Source organism: Phyllostomus hastatus, unplaced genomic scaffold, assembly GCF_019186645.2.
Source record: "Phyllostomus hastatus isolate PE091 unplaced genomic scaffold, TTU_PhHast_1.1 phas_scaffold_78, whole genome shotgun sequence".
Lineage (NCBI taxonomy): Eukaryota > Metazoa > Chordata > Mammalia > Chiroptera > Phyllostomidae > Phyllostomus > Phyllostomus hastatus.
In genome coordinates this window covers 13,787,962-13,811,637 of record NW_025334041.1, presented here as the reverse complement: position 1 = coordinate 13,811,637, position 23,676 = coordinate 13,787,962, and the positions used below count along the sequence as shown (strand labels likewise).

Genomic DNA, 23,676 nt, shown 5'->3' with positions numbered 1-23,676 from the left:
TACTAGAACACTCTCATAAAATATCCTTGTAACAATACACAACAGTATGAATTATTTCTATTCAATGCAAATTAATCAAGGAAGACCATTACAGAATCAGAGAGCTAAAAGAGTCAGGACAACCACTTAGGACGTTTCACAGATGGAGCAGCTGCAGCCCAGAAAGGTCCGGCGAGGCCGAAGTCCTGCAGCCAGTCGACCACAGAGGTGGCACAGGATGAATGCCTGCCTTCTGACTCAGCGGGCGTCAGGGCTAGCTCCAAAGGGGCTTGTTATTTGCAGTGTTCCTGAAGTATGTTCTTAAGAAATTTTAGCTCCATCGTGATAACAGCTCATAGCTGTTTGGAGAGGAGGGGGGGAATTCCCCAAATAACATTGCAAATAATTAATTGAGTTAAACAAGCTAATAGAACTTCTGCTGCTTGACGGACTTATCAGGACCTTTAATATTTATCGTCTCTTGCATAACTGCAAAAGAAACTACAGTCAACAACGTTCTCCAGACATTTTAAATCTTTTGTTTTCAAAGCGTTTTATGGGTAAAGTGCTCCATAAAGTACAATTTGGGGAATGTGATGGCTAATATATGCTGTATAAATTACTTATGACTTTTAGATCTTAAGACTTTTTGTTTTTTATGTGTCAGCATAAACACAAAGCCAGACGCGTGAACCAATGAGAATTAGTTCAAAGATACACCATAAAAAACAAATTTATAGTCTATAAAACATAACAAGCACTTTTTACGATGGTTATATATTGGTTGCCTACCATTTGCTCTAACTTCTACACAACAGGGAGAATTCCAGTGCAATTTAACAAGTTGAAGAAACGGTGGGTATATAGCAGATTACAAAATCAGTAGAATTCTTGGCTTTAGTTCAACTGTGCTGGAAAATAGGCAATAAATTAGCAATAGGGTCAAGAAAGTACAATCAAAAGTGTCAGCAACAAAATCAGGCTTATGCTGGAAGAAATGTATGGGAGCGAGAAAGCATGAAGGTCACGGACTTCAGGCAAGCCTGAAAGTGAACTTTAGCCCAGGAGGCCTCTGAGTTACAGCCCGTGGAAGAGACTCCCGAGATTCTGCAGTCTCTGTGGGTGTTAATACGGCAGGAAGGGACGGCAGTTCGTCAGGCTCCCTATGGAGGTCGCTGTCTATAAGCCCACCAGGTGCTAGCTGTTGTGGAATAAGTGCGCCCCAGCCTTCCTGGGAGCACAGACCTTGACCTTGTCTAGGTACGTGGTAGCTCTGTAGCCAGCGGGCTTTCACAAAGCCCAAAAGACAGAACTGCTGGCTGAGGCCATTAGAGACTGTCTATGAGTCTGAGTCTCTGTAGGAGGACGGGATCGATGGATCCACTCAATAACCCTCTCCTGCTGGGGAAGCAGCTTCTTCCGTGGAGGTTAAAGCTGGGCTATTTCCCTTCTGTCGGGAGAGTGATTTTCCCACTTTTAAAAAGACAGTTCATATTATTAAAAAGTAATGCTGCTTTATAGGCATTTCCTCCCTCCAAACCTAACATGCAATGCCCTAGTTATAACTGATCCTTTAACAGCAGAGAACACACAAGGGGACGTGAGAAGAGTCTTATTTAAAGGGCCAGGGTAGCACTGCCATGCATTCCACAGATGGACCATGTAACAGCACTGCAAAACGCTGACAACGTCCTAGTAAGAACTAGGACCAGAGTTTGAGGTGGGCACTGCAAAGAGCATAAAACGGCTTCCTCACAGCCAACGTGTTTTAGGTTTGCAGGGCGAGGGAACAGAGAGCTGAAGGAATCAGTAACGGGAAGGAAGAGAAACACAGGTCTAGGAGAGCAAGGCAAGAGAGGGAATGTCTTCTTTCCCACAGTAAACACAGCCCTCCCATTCAGAAAAATTTAACCCATTTTCTCCATTAAAAATGATGTATAAAGGACACACGGACAGAGTCAAATGGGTAGGATCGAGGGTTAGGAAGTGGGGGTAGGTAGAACGGGGAGGGCTGGGGGTGGGGACAAATGGAGACAATTGTACTTGAATAACAATTTTAAAAAAGTGAAAAAAGCCCTGGCTGGCATAGCTCAGTGGATTGACCTCGGGCTGCGAACCAAAGTGTTGCAAGTTTGGTTCCCAGTCAGGGCACATGCCTGGGTTGCAGGCCACGGCCCCCAGCAACTGCACATTGATATTTCTTTCTCTCTTTTTCCCTCCCTTCCTTCTCTAAAAAATAAATAAATAAAATCTTTTTTTAAGTGAAAAAAATGATTAATATATGAAATTTAAAAGATAAGTGCAAAGAAGATAAGTATTTATTACTCCAGCCTCCATCACAAAAATGCTGGTGTATCTCCTTCTAGACTTTTGAGTATATCTGTGTATACCAGGCTTATATAGTTTATTTCTTCTGAAGAATTGGGACCATACCTATAGATTGTTTGTGACCTTATATTTTTAGTCAACGACATGCTATGAGCATCTTTCTATCTCTATAAAACAACCCTGGCTGCCCCGTCTGTGAGGGCGTTGAGACACCAGGGGAGGAGTGCAGACTCCGGGGTCAGGCCAGTTAGGATTCAAGTCTCAGATTGGCTGCTTTCTACCATGTGACCCTCAGGGAGTTCTTTGGCTTCTCTAAGCTTCAGGTTTCTTACCTGTGTAACGGAGAAGACCACTTACACCTACTCCATAGGCTGTTGCTAGTATTAATGAGACAATGCATGTAAAATGCTTAACAAATACCTGATAGATGGCTCGGACTTTGGAATAAGGCAGCTGTTAGTATTATGTGGCTATGGACTCTTCTGCCATATGATTCTGTTACATTAAAAACATCTAGTCCCTCGACTGTGGGGCGTTTTGGTTATTTCTAATTTTTTAAAGCTTTCTATTTTGAAATCATTGTCGACTCCCAGGAAGTTACAAAAACCATACAGAGAAGTCCCGAGCACCCTGCACCCAGGTCCCCACAGTGGTGATGTCTCGCATAACTACGGCATAGCATCGAAACCAGGGAACTGATATTGGGAGAGCCGACAGCTTTTACCCAGATCTCACCAGTTCCACATGCTCTTATTTGTGTACACGTGTGTAAATATAGGTCAATGTGATTTTATCACACGTGTAGATTCATGAACCACCACCAGAATCAGGAGACAGAACTGTCCATCACCACCAAGTCCCTCTTTCTAACCCTTAAAATCACACCCATACTTTTCCCCTCCCTTTCCTCCTTGTCTGTAACCCAACAGTCACTAATCTCTTCCCCCCTCTCTAATTTTATCACTTCAAAACTGTTAGTAAGTGGAATCATACACTATGTAATCTTTCGAGATTGACTTTTTAGTCAGCACAATGCCCTTGAGATCCCCTCAACTTCTTGTGCATAACCACAGTCTGCTCCTTTTCATTGCTGAGTAGTATTCCATTGTAAGGATATACCATAGTTTGTTTAACCATTCACCTGTTAAAGAACATTAGCGTTGTTCCAGTTTTTGGCTAATACACATAAACTTGCTCTGAACATTTGTGTACAGTTTGGTTTTTGTGGACTTCAGTTAATATTTTCTGTGGGACAAAGGCCCAGGAATGTGAATGAACATTGGGTTCATGGTGTGTTTATTTTTATATAAAATTTCCAGACTGCTATACACAGTGGCTGTACCATCTTGCATCGCCTCCAGCAATGAATGAGAGAGCCAGTTTCTCCATATTCTCACCAGCAGTTGGTGCTGTTGGTACTTTTTTTAGTGTTAGTGATTCTTACAGGTGTGTGGTAATAGCATGGTTTTAATTTGCAATTCCTAATGGCTAATGAAGTTGAACATCTATTTCTAATTTTTGATGTGATAAGCAATGCTACAATGCATATCTTTACTTGAATAAATTTTAATTCCTACAAATATTTTCTTTAAAGCGGAGTTACTAAATAGGCAGATTTTTTTAAGTTGAAACATAATATCATAGCGTACTCCAGAATAGTAGCAATTTGCATCCCCATCGGCAGAATATAAATTGCTCAACTCTTAAATTATACCTAATGCTCTCACTATTTCCCCTAATAGTAATGTTAAAAACAAAAAACAAAAAAACTTTTTGCCAGGACACTCCTACTCCCAGGGACATAAAATAAAATAAAACTTGGGTTGCCTAAAATCTCATAGATCAGCAAATTACCCTACTAAGGTCCCCTCTCCAAGGACAGAATACATTCAGACACGCATTTAACATTTCCATCGGACACCTTAGGGAGAAAGCAAGCTCACTCACCTTTGTGGGCGATATGACACAGGTCTTCCTGCATTTTAGAAAACTCGGATGAGGTTTCAGAGCCGTCAGAATAGTTTTTCTCTTCTCCAAAGTCTAGCGTTGACAAATTAGGGTTGGAAGAGTGCAGTCTTTGTGGGCCAGAAAAAGGTTTAGGGACCTGAAGTGATACCAAAAGGAGATATTACTTTTCAGATGCAAATTACTTAGAATATTTATAGGTTTCTAAGATTGGAAAGTAGTAGGAAAAGGACGATATGTAGGGAAGTCTTTCTGTTGAATGATTACTTATAAGGAAAATAAATGAAAACTCAGGAAAGCACTTTCTACTGCAAGCTGTACCGACTTCTTGCAAAAATAAAAATGGGTGAGAAATTGCCTACGAGCAATCAGTCGTTGTCTGCGGGGATATGTTAAAAGACCACCTCCCCACCCCCCGCCCGGGGAACGCCTGAAACCTCGAACAGCACTGAATCATCTGGGCATGCAATTTAAAGCTTATGAATTGTTTATTTCTGGCATTTTCTATTTAATATTTTTGGACCATAGGAAATAAACTAGGGGGAGTAAAACTGCAGTTGAGGGGAGACTGCTGTATTCTTGACAAATAACAGAAGCACTGAAGCTACAGGCTGAAAATGGCCACCCAAGCTGCCGCGTTCTTTCTCAGTTCCACTCAACTCCTTCCTCCCCGCAACGGTCATCCAGGGTCTGGGTTGTTAGAGTGGGTAGGATTTAAAACATGTGTGTATGTTTTTAATTTGCCCCTGGTGCTTCTACAAAATGATCTAATTTCTCACATATTTCTACAGAAATCACTCTTGTATTTACTTCAGCCCATAAACTGCTTCGAACCAAAGAGTCTACAAGAATATGACAGATGACGTCTCTGTAACTTTCTGGTTTATTCCTAATGATGTTGCAGTTTAACATGCAATGGCCAAGCTGCAGATCTCGGCCTTTGGCTGAGCCGGTATTGGGAAAGCCAGCAGTTAGTGTGGCACAGTAAACATCTGATGGGAAATTGGAGACAAGAGGCAAAAGAGCATTTGCACATCACGTACCCAGAAACTCCAGCTCAGAGGGCTGAGGAATCCACTGAGCAGCAGCAGAAGGGGCGGATCAGAGCGCCTACTCAAGCAGGGGCGCGGCAGGCAGGCTCAGCATGAAAGGAGAAACCCAAGTCCTAGAAATGGCTATATCCCTCCAACCTCACACTATTTTCCCTTACCCAATACCCACTGCATACCTACTGTAGTGTCCAGAAAAATTTAAGAGATTGAAGTCATCTCTCTGCACAGGGTATTTGAGAGAATAACTAGAATGCCCACTTGTCTATTCTCCTACTTGAGTTCAAATAACCCCTAGCACTCGGGGTGTAGAGAAGAATCCAGCCCGTTGGGGAGGCAGTGGTTACCTGTAGTGTTCCTTTGGCATCTTTGCCAATAGCTCTGGACCGCCACCTCCTGTGTGATCTTTTCTCCTTTTTGGGACTTTCAAAAGCTCCACCCTTTGTTTCAAAATGGGAAAGAGAGCACAGACAGTAAAGTCCACCACAGCAACAGGGGAAAACACACAGCAAAGTGACGACTTCCATCCCCTTGAACTTGCCAAAGCATCTGACCAGACAACACCCCGCTGTTAGCGAAAGGCAGCGAGGAGAAAGGAAGGCAGAAGAGACTCGGAATGCAAATGGAGGAGGGCTCTGGCTAACCTGGATGGCGTTGATAGCTGGCGCCGAATATGTCCGATGCAGGACATCCATACTTTGGAGGAGCTGGCTCATTTCTAGCAGGTAGGAGTGACAGTGTGCCAGGTCTGTGGGGGGAAAGCAAAGGGCAATGCAGGAGCACTTAACTTGACATTCAGGTTTCACTGTGTAGCTAGCACCAGCTACTTTTCTCATTTACCTATATTTGATGTACATCTGTAAGGACAGGAAATTTGACTTCCTTTTTTTACAGAAGAGGCAACAGACTGTTGTGGATAAAGGCATGGGTCTCGAGAATCAGGCTGCTTTCTTTTGAATCCACTTAATGAACTGTGAGTCTCGGGCACATTACAGAACTGCTTTGTGCTTCAGTTTCCCCATTGGGAAATGCGGACAATTATACACCTAGCTCTAGATAATTAACCTAACTCACAGGATGGTTGGGAGTTAAAGGAGCTAATGTATGCAGTGTGCTTTTAGAGTGCTGGCACATTGTAAGCACAAATCGTCACCATCATTTCTAATGTCACAGTAACAGGGTGTCACTGTCCACTTATTAGGACCCGGAACAAGTTACATTAGTGAAGGTTGCACTGGCCTTAAAGATAACTTGGTGGACCATGGACCTGCATGAGGACCCTGATGATCCTCTGCAGATCGACCTAACAAGAGCTAACAGTATTCTCAAACCAGTTCCTGGGTCACTAACTCAAGAACAGTCCTCAGTTTGCTGTTCACTGGGCAGCAGTAGCTCTTTCTGCCATGGAGTCAAAGTCCAAATGCATTAAGATCATGCCAACCAAACACTGGTGTCATCAGAATCACTTGGAGAACCTGCTAAGCCTATTAACAGGTCATTGGGATGCCTGGGCTGTACACAACCTCGGGGGAAGATGTGAAACTCTACAAGGAAAGTGTCACGAAGTGCAGACTGAATAAGCAAAACATGCAGGGAAACGCAGTCCAGTGCTGGGGAAGGAGGTAAGCAGGAGCTAAGTTCACCTGAGGTGTAAGCACACGAGCAGTGTAACCTCAGAGCCGTGACGGACAGCAGCAGAGGTTGCAGGTCACTCTACCTTTTGAGCATTGCTCCATGTCCTCCGAAGACTGCAGCCACGAAGGAACTCGTGCCTCCCCGCCACAAGGATGGGACAAATTGCTGCCAGTCTGAAGCGAATTCTGCTTTGATATACTGCTACGCTGTTCCACGGAACACAAAAACACGTTGTAAGGGAAAAGACCCCCGTGCGGACACGTTAGGGTAAAAGGGTACCACCGTGGGCCAGTCGCTCTTGGGATCCCTCTTCCTGTAACTGGAAAGAAGCTTCTAGCAAAGCAGTCCTCTGAAGAACTTAGCTCGGCCTGTCGCCCCAGCTTGGCCATACCATGCTCGGTGGCCTTGGACTAAAGTCCTTCATGTCTTCTTCTGTCAAGTGATAATCATATCAAAATAATGACATACATGCTGGGAGATTTTGCAATCCTGTATAGCCACAAATGTCCCTGCTGCATTTCACAACCAGACAAGAAAACCAAAGTCAAACTGGTCAGGAGAAAGCTGGAGCGTTCAGGGCTGATAAACCTCTCTTTTCACGCTCTGCTTCAGTCACGGTCCCAGAGAAGACAGATGCTCCGCAGACCCGGCTCCGACTGGCTGGGCAAACAGGCCCATTGAAACCAGCTCAAGCTCACCTGCGCCTGCCCCCAAGCCTCCCCTTCTTCCCACACAGCACCCAGCCCCGCCAAGGTGGGACTTCCCCACCCAGAGCCACCCCCTTTGTTTAGATTCATTACTGGCAACTGACTACCTTTTTACTTGACATGGAGTCAAAGACCCCATCCACAGAGTCCGTGACGGTGGGTCCCGGGAAAAAGTGATTGGCTTCGTGGGGAAACATGGCGATTTCATTCTGACGGTACATCCTGTGGTGGCGGAGTCTGCACACCCACTCCTCAAAGACGTCCAGTGACTTCACCTGAATTGTGTTCAGTTGAAAGGAGGAAACGAGAGTGTCACTCACTGAAAGGAACCATTCTTCACCAAGTCAAGTTCACTCTCGACACCCTCTTTGCACACTGGCACGTGCAGAAATGTAGAAAGATCAGCTTATTGACTTAGTTTACATTTGTGTGATCTATGGGAACAAATCAGAGGGGGAAACGGAGAGTAAAGACGGTCTTCATAAACTATATATTTAGGCCATCTATGAAAGGGTCCAAACGTTATGCTATTATTAAGAAAGCAAACCAGTGTGAGTTATATTAGACAACTAAATCTGAAGTTCACATTCATACGTCTCCAAGCATTTCCAAGTCCTCGTGTCCGAGCTTTTCCTCTCCCTGCTGAAGATACGAGCGCCCTATTTCTTTTCAAACTCTTTTATAATGAGGACATTTCAGATTAATCTTCTCTGAACTGGAATTAGTAAATTCTTCCTAAAATACTTAACCATGTTAATCTTCTCTGTCAAAGAATACATTGCTGAGGAATACATGTTAGTACATGTGAAGGTTACTTAAAAGAACATTTCTCCTGCTCTCAGAAACAGAAAAAGTCGGATAACTATTATTGGTGGTCTCCAGGATTTCTCAAACACACACACACACACGAACATTTAGCCATTCTCTCTCCATAGATGAGTATCTATCTATCAATGTCTAATTTCCATGAAGAATAATGTTTGTAAATAGTAACTTTTAGGACAAAATATTTCAAGTGTTCATAAAAGTATGACAAAGATTATAACGGACACCTATGCACCATATACATTTCTTAATAGTCCATATTTTTGTGTGCATATAAGGGCATATTAATATTTTCAAAGTGAAAAATGATATATATCTCTATATTGGAACACCAAGACTCATGCAGTGGCAATTTATAACACCCCAAAAGGATGCACAGTAGGTTAACTTCTAAAAAGAAAAATTCAGGTCAGTCCTGTTACAACCTTTACAGACGCCACCGCTGAGGGCAAGGACGTGGAAAGAGAGCTGTGAGCAGCATCGTTCACTGAGGAAGTATTCATTAGAAGTAGGTATGAGGCTCAACACCCCTCCAGGGGCTACTGAACGTGTACAGGAAGAAGCGACACCAGTGCTCACCTCTCTGTCTCCCCTAAATCATGTTTTTGAAGTATATTCATTTCCCAGATGTGGTTAACAGGCATCTACATCACCCTGAGCACTGATCTCCCCTCAGAGGCCCCTAACAATCAGTGCATCCAGGGTATTCATCGAGACTCACTGGGTACTGGTTGAACAGGGTAGAAGGATAAAAGCACTTAATTAAAGAACAGACCTGGGGTCTGTTTCAGCCCCTCAAGTAGCTCTAGGACTGTGGGTGGACAGCAATGAACTCTGCTGCCAGAGCCATCATCTATAAAATAAGAGAAGGGGATTGGATGAGCCCCTTTAAAAACTGCCTGCCTCTGAGGCCATAAAGTAGGAGCCTCAGATAACTACATAGACCTATACTGACAGTCACAGCTGATGTTCCAAAGAATGAATAAGAAACACAAATAGAACTTAAAGTGAATCAACGCAGAGAAGTATGAAACTGTGTTAATCATGATATTAAACACTTAATGTATCTTAAGGCATTCTAGTTCTTTAAACATTAGGAATTAATAATCACTTTTATTCGGTTAACTAGAATAGTGGATGAACAAGAACCTATAATTTCCCGACTGTGTCAAAACACAGAACTAGGAGCCATTGGAACTATGTGGAGAAACAATCTAAATTATTCTAAAGAAGATTGCCCATTTAAATGGGAGTGCAGAAAACATTCTTTCTTAAATCTTTCTTTTTTAAGATTTTATTTATTTATTTTCAGAGAGGGAAGGGAGGGGGGGAGAGAGAGAGAAAGAGAAACATCAATGTGTAGTTGCTGGGGACCATGGCCCGCAACCCAGGCATGTGCCCTGACTGGGAATCTAACCTGTGATGCTTTGGTTCACAGCCCACGCTCAACCCACTGAGCTACACCAGCCAGGGCAAAGCTGTTTTTTGTTTTTTTTTTTAAATGAAGATTATAGGTCTCTCCCTTCTTTAGTTCACACTAGTTGTTCTCAACCAGGGGTGATTTAGCCCCTCCCCCCGAGGGACAGGTGGCGATGTCTGGAGACATTTTTTGGTTGTCATAACTGGAGGGGGTTGTTGGTGACATCTAGTGGGTAGAGGCCAGGATGCCACTCAACATCCTATAAGGCGCAGGATTGGCCCCCACAGCAAAGAATCCTCCAGGCCACCGGGTCACTAGCACTGAGGGTAAGAAACCCTGCTTTACACAGTTAACTGCACCCACAGGCACAGGCGTAGGCTGGGAAACAGAAGGGCCTGACTGTCTTGTGCGGTCAGTCACTCACAGGCACGCGCTGGGTGCATCTGCCCAAGCACTGCATGTACGCGATGGGGAAGGACATCTAAAGACACGGAGTTCAGAGTCCCGTGCTTTTACTCTCCCAGCACTCAGCCCCCATCACCGACAGTCCAGACAACGCGGCCAAGTGAGAAAAGAGTTCTAACATTTTCTCAATTTCCATCATTTGGGTGCCACCAAATAATTACACACAATAACTGAACTTATGGAGATTACTGTAGGCCAGGCATTATATCAAGCTTCCTACTTGAATAATTCCTATTTTGGGTGGTGAGAAAACTGAGACTTTCAGAGATTAAATAATTTGCCAGAGGCCAACAGCTAGTAAGTAAGCAGGCCAAGGATTGAACCAGATCTGAATCCACGGAGTTCTCGTTTCACTCTTTCAACCATCTCTACTACCTGCAGGACAGAGGGGCAGCGGGAGTCAAGCAGCGCCGAGAGCTACTATTTAGAGGCCCACACTTTAGGGGGGAAATTCTTAACATTCAATTTAATATGAGCATTTTAATGGATCCATCTAAAATTAGCCAAAACTATAGGACTAAATATTAAATAGTACATTTCAAGGAACACAGCTTAACCTACAGTAAATGGTTCTTGACTAAAGATGGCACCCTCCAGGGCAGGGCACCCTGTATTTGGAAACATGACGCTCTGGTTATTGGTCACTGCCACAGTCACGGGGAGTGAGGGGAAGGACGCTAAACCTTCAGCAGCGTGACAGTCCCTCACAACAGGGCCCGTTAGAAATACTTTCACACTGAAGATCTACGTGTTGGCCAGGTGTTTGGAAATATTGAAAAGGCATCACCAGCAGCCCCCTATGGCAACAGGAAGGAACTCTGCAATGGGAGCTGGCACCCGGCGGGCGGCCTCACCTTCAGATGGTAGATGTGCTCCTCTGTGTCCAGATCTATGCACTTGGACGACTTCTTCACAGACATCACCGAAAGCCCAACGTCAATGCAGCCATGCAGCTTCTCTCTCTCTATCTGCAGAGGCAGGAAGCGGTCACTTGAGAGCCAGGTGTTAAAGTGACCGTAACACCCTTGACACTCCTTCCCTCTACCGTTACCTGCACACCCACTCGCAGCAACCCTAAGAACTGCGGCGTATCGAGTGTTTAGCGTGGACCAGTACTGAGCTCTGAGTGCCGTGTGTGTGCCACCTTATTTGCCCTGTGAGGGGTGATGTAACAAGGGGTTTACACAGCCACTGAGGAAGAAGGTGAGCCCCGTGGACTGACCGCACAGCAGCGAATTTACCTTCGACTGCACTGCCTCCCGCAGAATCAGCTTCCAGAGTCTGAATTCATGGGGAAGTGATTTGAAAAGAGGAATGGGGCCAGGGAGCCAAGACAAGCTACCTCGGGCCTGACGTTAGGCCAAGCGTTCTGCACACAACCCTTCAGGACGAGCACCTCGAGGCGAGGGGGGCAAGGAGAGGAAGGAGGGGGGAGGGAAGGGCCTCCACGAGGGGCAGAACCAACAGTCCTTCCAAGCCCCCCTGCGCCATCTGCTCAGAGTCAACACCAAAGGGGAACTCCGCGTCACCTTCACCAAGCGTTCTCCGCCAAACCCCTCAGTCACTCTAACAGTGGGAGTGGCGCTCGCCCTGTGCTTTGTTCCTGTTCTCACTGCAGAAATGTCTTCTCCCACCCACAGAACTCCTCAGTGTGACCCTAAGGCCCGAATAGTCCCCTGGATACACAGTAGGGTGTCGAGAAGAGCCCCCCACCCCCACTCAGCAGGTAAACCGAGCCCACCTTGAACCCAGAGCCGGGACAGTGGGGCGCAGCCACCTCTGCTCCATGTGAAGGAATTATCACCCCTCTGGGGCCCCCAGGTCAGAGAAATGGAATCCACCCCCACCATGTGCACAATCCCGCCCGTGAGCTGACAGCCAGCCCTTCCAAATTCCCCAATAGCATGTCGGGTTGATACAGAGACTTACATCAGCTTGGCTCTTGGCATATTTCAAGATTCCTTTGTCCAGGTAGAAGAATCTCTGTGGGAAAGAAAGTGCAATTCAGGAAAACATTCCATTTAAATGGCCGCCCTTCCCTTGGTCCCAATTTTCAACTTCAAATTAAGTGCCTAAGAACTGTGTTGAGTGCGGTAGTCTGGGTGCAAATAAAGGTGAGGCCAAGGCCAAGGCCCGTGTCTTACCTTGTGCCAGCCTTTCAGGGGCCATTTCCGCTTTTTCAGCAAAAATCCTGTCTGAACTGGTGGCTCCTGGGTGTAATTCATCTCTCCCCTCAGTCCTTCTACCACTTCCCAGCTGTCCTGTTCCAACGAGAGAGTTCATGTTAAATGGCTGCCTTTGAAAGTAATAATGCACCCAGCGAAGGAAACTGTCAACAAAATAAAAAGACAGCCCACACAATGGGAGAACATATTCACTAATACATCTGATAAGGGGTTAATATCCAAAATGTACCAAGTACTTACAAAACTCAACAACCCAATTAAAAATCAGGCAAAGGACCTGAATAGGCACTGCTTCAAAGAGACATACAGATGGCCAATAGACATGAAAAGATGCTCCACATCACTAATCATCAAAGAGACGCATATTAAAGCCACCGTGAGATACCGTCTCACACCTGTCAGAATGAGATACCCTCTCACACATTTACCATCAGTAAATCAGCAAACAGCAAGTGCTGGTGAGGATGTGGAGAAAGGAGACCCTCATGCACTGTGCGTGGGAGTACAGACTGGTGTAGCCGCTGTGGAAAGCAGTACGTAGATACCTCTAAAAATTGAAAATGTATCTGCCTTTTGACCCAGCAATCCCACTTCTGGGAGTATATCTGAAAGACCCCAAAACACTAATTCAAAAGAACATAGACACCTCTGTGTTCATTGCAGCATTACTTACAATCACGAAGATATGGAAGCAGCCCAAGTCTCCATCAATAGATAAGTGGGTGAAACAACTATCAGACATTTACACAATGGAATTCCTCTTGGCCATAAAAAAAGAAGGAAATTTTACCCTTGGCTACAGTATGGATGGACCTGGAGAGCATTATGCTAAGTGAAACAAACCAGTCAGAGAAAGACAAATACCATATGCTTTCACCCATATGTGTAGTCTAACAAACAAACTGAACTAACAAGCAAAACAGAGACAGACGCATAGATGGAGAACAGATGACAGCCAGTGGGGGCGGGGTGCGGGGAGGTGAGGAGGCGGAGGGGTTGAGTCATAGGGAAAAGGGAGCCATGGACAACAGTGTGGTGACTGCTGGCGGGAGAGGGCTTTAAGGGGACTAAATGGTAATGGAAAAAATATAATAAAGATTATATATTTTTTTAAAAGAAAAAATAATAATGACACGAAGAAGTCCTTCATACTATCAGTAAATCCATTCAAGATGGAGAGTCTAGCTGGGTTTGTTGGGGAGAAGAGATTCAAATTTAATTTTTATACCATTCCTGGATTTTATGGACTTAATGCTGTAATTTAATGGCATCACGTTTGATTTTTTTTTTCCCAAAAAGCTCTTGGAAGGGAAAGTTTCTCTCTCCTTTGGTGCTCAAACCTTGGCAACCATGGCAGAGAGAAAAGATTTCACTGTTAAGTTCTATTTTTGTTCCCTTTGATATTATCGCACCGTCACTGTTTATTCACCACTAGACCTCAGTCTGAGTTTTAACCAAAAGCTACAGACATGAGGACTGAAGGAGGGGTAGGGTGACATGGGACTATGGTAAGGCTGCCTTACGAATTGGATGAAAAGGCCCAGCTGGTGCAGCTCAGTGGATTGAGCACGGGCCTGCGAACTAAACGGTCACTGGTTGGATTCCCAGTCTGGGCACATGCCTGGGTTTTGGTCCAGGTCCCTGGTAGAGGGTGCATGGGAGGCAACCACTTTCTCTCCCTCTCTTCCTACCTCCCTTCCCATCTGTCTAAAAATAAATAAATAAAATCTTTAAAACTATTAAAACAATGACATTTTAGCTGCAGGTTATTATCTTCAAATTCTAGGTATTTAAATATTGAAAATCCTGAAGCATCAAGAAAGTACTTTTGCAATAAGCATTTTCATCTTCTTCTAGCAATTTTGTTCCCTTCCCCCTTTCTATTTTTTCAGAAGCTTTCTGTTGGCCAATTATTGCTGTTGAGCTGTTTGCAATTTTGAAGATGTACAAACAGTTGTTACAATTAATCTCCCATTGTTGGCTACTAGGTTATTTCAACTAATTGACTGAAAAGGAATCTTAAAAAGGGATGCAAAAGAAAAACTAAAAATTCTGAAGATTTATTTTAAAATGCTTGACAATGCACAAATCATCACAAAATTATCCCAAGATAGACCAAAACTGGCAATACTTCAGTGGTAAGATAATGGACCTTTTGATTATTATTTATTTTCACATTTTTATTAGGATGTAATATACATACGAAATGCACAGATTCTAAGGGTACATACAGTTCAATGAATTTATATACCTATATCTTCAGTAACTACCATCCAGATCAGAGCGAAAGCATTTTGAACACAGGGTAACTAAGTTTTGACAAACTGTTACTGAGATATTATTGACATATAATAGATATGCAAGTTCAAGGCATACAATGTGATGATTTAATACACTACCACTTCCTCACAAAATCACCACTTTTTCTGTTGGTGGTGATGACATTTAAGATCTACTTTTCTTAACAGCTTTCGAGTATATAATGCAGTACAGTTATATACGGTCACCAGGCCATACATTAGATCCCACCATGCTATGTATACTTTCTAGTTCCAGGAAAGCAGGAACCTTTTCTGTCTTGTTCACTACTTAACAGAGCCTAGTATATATAAATATGTTAAACAAAGTAATGAAGCAATTACAATAGCTAACATTTATTAAGCATCAGGCAGTGTGCTAGTGACCATACTTACAATATTGCACTTCATCCTTGCACAGTTCTGTGATACTGAATTTATTAGTCTCCTTATTTTTTGAATAAGGAAACTGAGGAAAAGAGAATTAGATAACTTCCCCAGTGCTATAAAGCTGCCAAATGACTGCAAAACCTACATCTTTAATCCCTCTGCTCCATATGATAGCATAGTGTATATTCTACTGCAGTTCAAATACGTGACTTCCGATGAGCCAGAAATAAATGCCATAGGGCAGGGAAACAGAGGCAGGCAAATCCAGGAGGTGGCTAAGGAGTTAAGAAACAATGCCCTCTGGACGCTGACAAGCAAGGTCTGCCCCCCCACCCCGCCCCGCCCCCCAGACCTGCCACCACACCCACGGGGGCAGGGAATCTGGAAGCAGCCACATCTCAGCTCCAGGCTTCTTGTACATCTGAGCGTCTGCCCCATCTGCTCCTCAGCTGGGGACTCCCCTAACCTCTTCCGCAGACAGAACTCACTCACTCCTCAGCACCTGCACAAACCTCACTTGCATTGTCTTGTCTCCCTCACTAAAACTCAGTTCCACGGGGACAGGAGCTGGCTATGGTTTATTATAATCTCGCTACTTGGGACACAGGGGCCTTAATAAATACTTACCCAGTGAATGAGCCTGAGGAGCAAGGGAGAGCACAGAAAGGACCCACAAGGCCTTTAGTACAGTGTGCTGGATTGGGACGAATGGGTACTCGGGACAGAAAAAAGCCGAGATGCCCATTTCTCTCGGATAAAAGGGCTGGGTATCAGGGAGTGGCTCCACCTGTTTGTCACATCCCCAGTGACCAGGGAGTAGGACATGCACCTTGAGCTGAGATACACAGTACAGAGTGGACTTGGGCCCCTGGGGAGACCAAGGCCCTGCTGACTTAGCCCAGTGTGGCTGGGCCGATGTCCCATCCCGAGGGTGGCAGGCTTAAAGCTCACCATGGAGAGCCGGTGGGGAGAGAAATATGGCAGGGTGTGGGGGAAGGGGCATCTTAAGATTTTTGCTTGAGTTTAACTGAAGACAGTCTGGCACTGTCATCTGGCGTTAAATTCAGTCTGTTTTACTGAACATCTAAAAAATGCCAAATATAGAAAGAGACTTTGTGATTGGAAAGGCAGATAAGCATTTACTCATGCTCACGAGCTGGCCGAGTTCATCTCCATATTGCTGACTGCACTCGCTGAAAGCACTTCCTTCCAGCACAGCTGTTTTCCACAGTGCACCTCTCCCGGGCACCTCGCAGGCTGGGTTCTCAGTCACTGTCCTGGCAGCGACGTCAGAAATAGAAAAGAGTTTCAACTGTCATTCTCCCTGCAGCTTGAGTGTGATGGAAGGAAGTTTTGTGGTTGCCTCTATCTGCCGTGACTCAGAGAGTGAGTTGTTCTGATCAGTGGTTGAGTCTGTTTTTCAGGATTTTAGAAATCACAAGGCAAGACCCAACATGAAATCACATGGAGCATAACTTCATGCGTCTTCAGTTCGTCAAAGGCATTTTTGACCTTCTAAAGCCTCAGGATCATCAATATCACCTTTTACGATTGTACTATGGACACATGGAAACACTTGTCTGTAGCATTCCAGTTAATGCAATGACAGCTTTAACTTAGGTCAGGCCAATTCTGTACTTATATTTCAATTACTGAAATTTGCGATTGTTGCTCTTGCTACTTGTTTCTTCCTCAACTGACATTTTGTGACCACCAGTAGGCTCAGGTGACAGCAAGCAAGGGAACAAAGTAGTGGAACGTACAGTGGTTGTTCCTGTGATCAAACGCAGTGCTTCTCATACCGCAACGTGCACACCAATCACGGAAGATCTTGTCAAAATGCAGATTTCAGTGCAGCAGGTCTGGGGCAAGGCCTGAGCTTCTGCACCTGCACAGGTGAGCTCACTGCTGCTGCTGCTGCTGGGCCCCAGGCCCCCTTAGAGTAGCCACCCTTTAAGAGACTGGACTAGCTTAAGAATTAGGATTTGAGCCCTGGCTGGTATGGCTCAGTGACTTGAGTGCTGGCCTAAAAACCAAAGGGTCACCGGTTTGATTCCTAGTCAGAGCCTAGCCTGGGTTGTAGGCAGGGCCTAGCCTGGGTTGTAGGCTGGGCCTCCAGCGGCGGGGGGTGGCCACACATTGATGTTTCTCTCCCTTTCTTTCTCCCTCCCTTCCCTTCTCTCTAAACATAAAATAAATTCTTAAAAAAAAAAAAAGAATCAGGATTTGACTCAATACACTCTGAGGGCAACACTATAACTAATGGATAGGAGTTAGAAGGTCCTGCATTTCAGGTCTGCATAATGAAGGAATTGTCTGATTATTTAATAATTAGTGCTATGTAAAATTACAAAACTGATGTGGCTATCCAATAAAAGAGCAAGTCTCTAGTCCCTGGAAAGCTCTGTCAGATGTACCTGCAAAGGGGATTCCTAGACTAGGAAGGAGGTCAGAATAAATGAGCTGTGAGATCCCTTCCAACTCTTGTATCATAATCTCCTATCACATTAAGTGAATATAAAGTCTCAGTTATGCAAGATGAGTAAGCCCTAGAGATCTGCTGTACAACATGGGCCACTAGTGAACAGTACTGTACCGTGCACTTACAATTCATCAAGATGGTAGATCTCATGTTAAATTTTCTTACCATACTTAATAAAATAAAACAGTGGCTGGTAAAGTCTCCTAAAAAACAAATAAAAAATAGAGTAGCATGAGCTTCAGTCTGGTATCCTCAGCACAGTCTCCGACGTTAAGCTCTAAGTGAGATGATTAAAGAAAAAAGTAGGGCTGAGGGGGAGGGGGAGAGAACCCAGTCCAATTTTGCTTCTCAAGGCTATGAGGGCGGCAGCAGTCATCACAGCCAACGGCCACTTCCTTCCTCTCATTCACACACAGATGTAACTCACTGACCCACACCGGGGCGGGGATAGCGAACAGACACACGATGCGGGCTCCCAAGTCTTTTGTCTTAATGACTTGGGTAGTCATGGACCAAAAAACATTGGTGCCTTAATTACTTAGGTAATGGGAGAATATGTGCTCAGTCTTCGGCATGAACCCTTGAGAAAGCACAGGGGGTGCCAGAAGGGAAGGTCACTGGCAGCAGCTGATGCTGACAATGAGGAGGAAAAAACCAGGTGAGCTGTCAGCTGTGTCTCTACCTGAGGTCATCCCCACCTTGGGTTTCCACAGAGAAAATTGCTTTCCAAATGTGTTGACTACAAAGGGATTTATAATGAAAATACTATTAGTAAAAAACTTCAATGCACATATAATGATTGTTTCTACCCTGTGATCACTCACTTAGCATTTGTGGCTCTAATTATATTGGAACTCTTTTAGGATTTTCAGGTAGATCTGTGGGTCATTAATATTTGTTAAATATCTGCCTAGTTTGTAGGCAAGCCCTTTAAAAGTAGGAAGAGCATTTTTTATGCACTTTTCTCCCTGTAATGCTGTGCTCTGTAAATAAGGGCCTCTTGGGAGCTGTAGCGACTGTTATGGATGGAGACACCAACCCATAATGCCATTCTGCTCTGTCCATGCAGCCCACGGGGGTGGTGGTCGAGTTTTAATGGTTGCTATTGTGGTAGTGATTATAGTAATACTATTTCTTGAATATCTTCTGTGTGCCTTGCAACGATTCTATAATGAAGGTACTTTCACAGTTGAGAGAAATGAAGCTCCAAAATAGTTTGCCCAAGATCACAAACTGTTAAGTGGTGGATCCTTTTCTGGGTGGAAGACCACCCCCAGAATCTCTCTGCTCAACGACCACACTGGACGAGATCACCGGTGGGTGCATTAGAGTGCACCCAAGGCTGCCCACTCTGCTGCCGGCCCAGTGCTTGCCCCCAGCACCACCTTCTCCCCAAGCAGAGTAAGTCCATCCTTGACGTTCCTGCACTTCGTGTGCACGCTGGTCAGCCTACGATGACGACGGGACAATTTTGTCCACTCAAGGGCTGCAAGAGTCTTTTTTTTTTCTCCTGGGTATACTGTAATGATTTGTTTTCCTTCATAGAGTCATGGAAATTTTTTATTTTTATTTATTATTAAAAATACTGGGGTGACACTGGTTAATAAAATTATATAGTTTTCAAGTAGACAATTCTATTATATATACGTCATCTGTGTATTGCATTGGGTGTTTACCATTCAAAGTCAAGTCTCCTTCTGTCACCAGGTATTTGACTCCCTTTCCCCTTCACCACCCCCTTTCCCCCTGGTAATCAGGACACTGTTGTCTGTGTTTATTTGTCTTGTGTGATCATTGGTTGCTTTCAGTTTTATATTCCACATATAAGTGAAATCATATGGTTCTTAACTTTTTCTGACTTATTTTATTTAGTGTAATATTCTTGAGATCCATCCATGTTGTTGAAAACAGCAGTATTTCCTTTTTTTTTCTTTTAAATGTCAGAGTTTGAAAGAGAAAGTAGCAGTCGCCCACCCTGCTCTTTCATTTTAGAGCTACAGACTCTAACTGATTTGCGTTGGGCCACAAAAATGAGCGAAGGACCTTTAAGGACCACGGCCCTGTCTTCTGACTCCTTTCCCCTCCCCTTCCCAAGAACTTCTGTTCTCCAGAGGGATAGACGGGCTGTGGAGGAGATCCTGGGTTAACTCATCGTACTTGGGCATGGACCGTGTGGTGACAAAGAAAATCTCCAATGTGGACTCCTCTGTGAGTGGGCCTGGGTCAGAGGCATGACAGGGGGAGACTTCTGCTCTTCGTTTTATACTTTTCAGCCCTCTTTCCATATTTTCTATTACCTTCTAATTTAAAAAAATGTTTTTCTTTGGTATATCATAAAGCCCTGCACTTTGGTGCCTTAGCACTGGAGAGAATCACAGACTCTGTATTCAGATAGAATGCTTTTGCACTCCAATTACAGGGCCTTCACAACACATCAAGAACCCCCCCATTGCTGGATGGCATTCGCTGATAATGGTGTTCTCTCTTAGAGAATGCACAAGCTATTTTTTCAGAGCTAACTGAAACTTGCAATCAAAGGAGAGACACATTCTGATTAATTAATGCATGCATGATTTAACAGCCATAGCAATAGGTGGCAGAAGTTTAGCATGATAAAATTCCTTATCCTTCATCCAAGTTACCAGTGACTTTTTTTCACAATATTATACAAGAAGTACTGGTTCTCCTAATGAGAACCTAGCAACAGGTTCAGATCCAGGAGTGACTTTCGTATTAAGTGGGCTTTATTCGAGTTCATACTGAGCTTCTATTTAATAAAGTAATGTCTACTCAAAGGTGTGTGGCTTAGCACCAAGTACTGGAGGTACAAAGATGTAAAACCAAATTCTGGCCTCCAACATACATTAAAAATAAAGAGACACCACAAACATGCAAACTTGTAAATACAGAATGGGAGATTCAAACAAACTCACTGCAGAAGGGCTCAGACTAGATCTGCCTTAGGGTAAGGACTTGAGCTGGGATATGAAGAAAAATTGATCTACAGGGAGAAGCAAGGTCTCTGAGGCTGCTCTGACAAATTACCACAAACTCAGTGGCTTAAAACAACAGAAATTTATTCTCTAACAGTTCCGGAGGCCAGAGTCTATAGTTAAGGTGTTACAGGGCATGCTTGCTCTGGAGGCTCCAGGGAGAATGTGTTTGTCTTGGCTGCTGTAACAAAAACCCACAGAGTAAAGGCTGGGACGTCCAAGATCGAGGTGCTGGTGTTACAGATTCGGGGAGGGGTAGGAACCCACGTCCTGACCTGTGGACAGCTATCTTCTCTCTGGGTGTTCACATGGCCTCTCCTCCAAGCGTGAGAGAGAATGAGCTCTGATGTCTTTCCTCTTACAAGGGTACTAAGCCCATCTTGAGGGCACCACCCTCATGACCTCACCTGATCTTAAATTCATGAAGGCCCTGCCTCTAACTGCCACCATCTTGAGGGTTAAGGCTTCAACTCAGGAATTCGGGGGCCGGGGGTGGGGGACACAAACATTTAGTTCATGATAGCATTCCTTGCCTCTTCTGGTTTGTAGTGGCTGTTGACATTCCTTGGCTTGTAGCCACATCATTCCAATCTCTGCCTCCATGTTCTCACCTTTTCTCCCATGTCTATCTTCTCTGTGTGTTATCAGAACACTGGTCATTAATGTTTAAGGCTGACCCGGACAAGCTGACCTCCTTATCTCAGGATCCTTAAATTAATTACATCTGCAACGACATTTTTTTTTACCAAGTTAACACTCACAGGTTCCAAAGATTAGGATGTGGACATATCTTTGGGGTGGAAGGCGGACACCATTTGCCAGAGAATGCCAGGAATGTGACTCATCTGGAGTGGGGACAGAGGAGGTGATTTTAGTTGATGCCAGTTTGTGTGCAGGTGCAGAGGGAGACCAGCCGGACTCGATGCTGGGGCCAGAGGGCAGAGGACCTCAGAGAGATGTCAGATTGTCCTAGGGAAGCCTTCTGTTTTGCCTCTTTCCTACTCCTCACATTGTCATTCCATGGCCTTTAGTATTTTACTATCATCATGACACTGAAGTAAATTTAGACTTTCCCCTCCCTAGGACAGAACTGTTGAGCCAGCTTAGTTCACATTTGCATTATAGCTTCCAGAGAAAATTCCAGTAACTGCACCACTAGTAAGCTGTGCTCTCAATAAAAGCATTTGGGCCAGGGTTCTCTTTCTGTCCCCTGCTCGATGGCCCATGCCAACCCCGAACAAATACATTTATTTTTTAAGGCAGCCCATACAGTTCCTGTCTAGGTAGTGTCTCTAAAACCCACCAATATGCACGTGCTGTGCTCATTATTCTGGAACTGCAGAACAGTATCGACAGCTCGGCAACTCCCCGAAGTGTTCTCAAGGTTCAGTTGCTCCGGCTCTTTGGTGGGAAACGCAGCTGACAGTCTATCATTTGTGGACATGGAGAGTAGCAGAGATACCCTGACAACCCAAATATGTCATCTTAGCTGGAGTTCAACCTCTTCCTATAGCAAATGTTTGGTTTTTCTTTGCAGGATTTACTCAGAATAGAAATACATTGAGAACTGAGTCTTGTATCTTTGCCCTTCCTACTTCCAAAGTATACTGTCACAACCAGAGATGCGATTAAAAGGTAGACAGTAAAGGTTCAGAAAGGCAGAATCTGGAAAACTGAGTCAGAAATATATAGTTAATTGTTTTTCTCTGTTGTTCCCAGCAGAAAAAACAGCTACAGGCAATCAGACCCCAGGGATCCTTAAGGCTGCTTCTCTCTCCCATGTTATTCCTGTCCCTGCATTCATAGAGGCGCTGGCTTTTGTTGGGTTTGTTTAAACAGTGATCATTTGTGCATAAGGCACATGGAACTTGAACGAACTTCTAAAGAAGCTTTGTGGCATCTAAGCAATCCAGTGTTCTCCAAATAGATGGTTGCCTGATTCCCTATCACTTGTTAGCTGGGTAACTCTGCACAAGGCAGTGTATCTCTGGACCATATTTTCTTTGCAGAAAATAGTACAGACCTCCCTGGATTGTTCTGAGACTCCAAAGTATCATAGGAAAGAATATTATGAGCTGTAAAGATGCCACCAGAAACGTGTTCATGTCTAGGGTCCCTTGCTGACTTTTCCTCCCAGAGGCATCCAGACAGAAGCCAAGTCACTGGCTCTGCACCGTGGCACGTCCCCGTGCAGCTGACAGGACGAGGCAGGGGACAATCACCCTAAGGAACTGCTTGAGGGCTCCTGGAACTCTACTTAGGGAAGGTGAATGGTTCATGTGTCCATCACTTTATATAGCACTCTCCACGCGCAGGCTGTCTTCTAGCTAAGCAATTTGCACAACCATATAAGAAACCAAGGCACAAAGGGCTTAAGTAACTTGCCCAAGGTCAAACAGCTTATAAACAACCCGAGATTTAAACTCAAGCCCTTGCTGGCTCCCCAGCAAGTTCATAGTCATTGCCTTTCATCTTCTGTGCCTATCAAAGAACAACGTGATAAACTATGACATTCCCAAGTCCTTCCTCCTTGACTGGTCTTTCTCGTGGTGTTTATGAAGCCCATACTTACAAAAGGCAGCTGGTAAATCTGCATGTCTCTGAAGACTCAATAAATTCAAAGAAATAAACAGGACTAAGTATTTTCAATACCCAGATAACTAAACTTATAAACACCTGAGCATGATAGCTTGAATTCACATTTTTCTTCTTGGCAAGTTCTCTCTCATTCAATTCCTGTGTTTTATGGGTTCTGGCACCCAGCCCAGCCAGCCTGGGCTGCCTGCAGTGCTGCGGCACCTAATAGCCAGCAGAAATAAACTCTCACTGATGACCCTGGGAGGCTCAAAGGCCACCTTAGATTAGCCCAGGGACAAAAGGGTGACAAGAACAAACTGCATGACTGTATGAGACCTATCTGGCAATATATCTTTCCATGTCAAATCTCTTGTGATC

General features: G+C 44.4%; 1 protein-coding gene across 9 annotated transcripts in view; it reads right to left on the bottom strand.

Moving 5' to 3' along the window:
• The window catches only part of OSBPL3 (oxysterol binding protein like 3), a 157,899-nt gene that overhangs the window by 46,536 nt on the left and 87,687 nt on the right, over positions 1 to 23,676 (bottom strand). For 7 of the 9 annotated variants that reach the window (XM_045827450.1, XM_045827448.1, XM_045827455.1 and 4 more), the window contains 8 exons: positions 12,518 to 12,634; positions 12,303 to 12,356; positions 11,228 to 11,341; positions 7,771 to 7,938; positions 7,039 to 7,162; positions 5,966 to 6,069; positions 5,669 to 5,761; positions 4,255 to 4,411 (listed from right to left, as the gene is read on the bottom strand). In XM_045827450.1, coding sequence (XP_045683406.1) covers positions 4,255 to 4,411; positions 5,669 to 5,761; positions 5,966 to 6,069; positions 7,039 to 7,162; positions 7,771 to 7,938; positions 11,228 to 11,341; positions 12,303 to 12,356; positions 12,518 to 12,634 — 931 coding nt within the window. The remainder of the gene's footprint in view (positions 1 to 4,254; positions 4,412 to 5,668; positions 5,762 to 5,965; positions 6,070 to 7,038; positions 7,163 to 7,770; positions 7,939 to 11,227; positions 11,342 to 12,302; positions 12,357 to 12,517; positions 12,635 to 23,676) is intronic. The other 2 variants (XM_045827454.1, XM_045827456.1) reach the window with 1 other exon arrangement.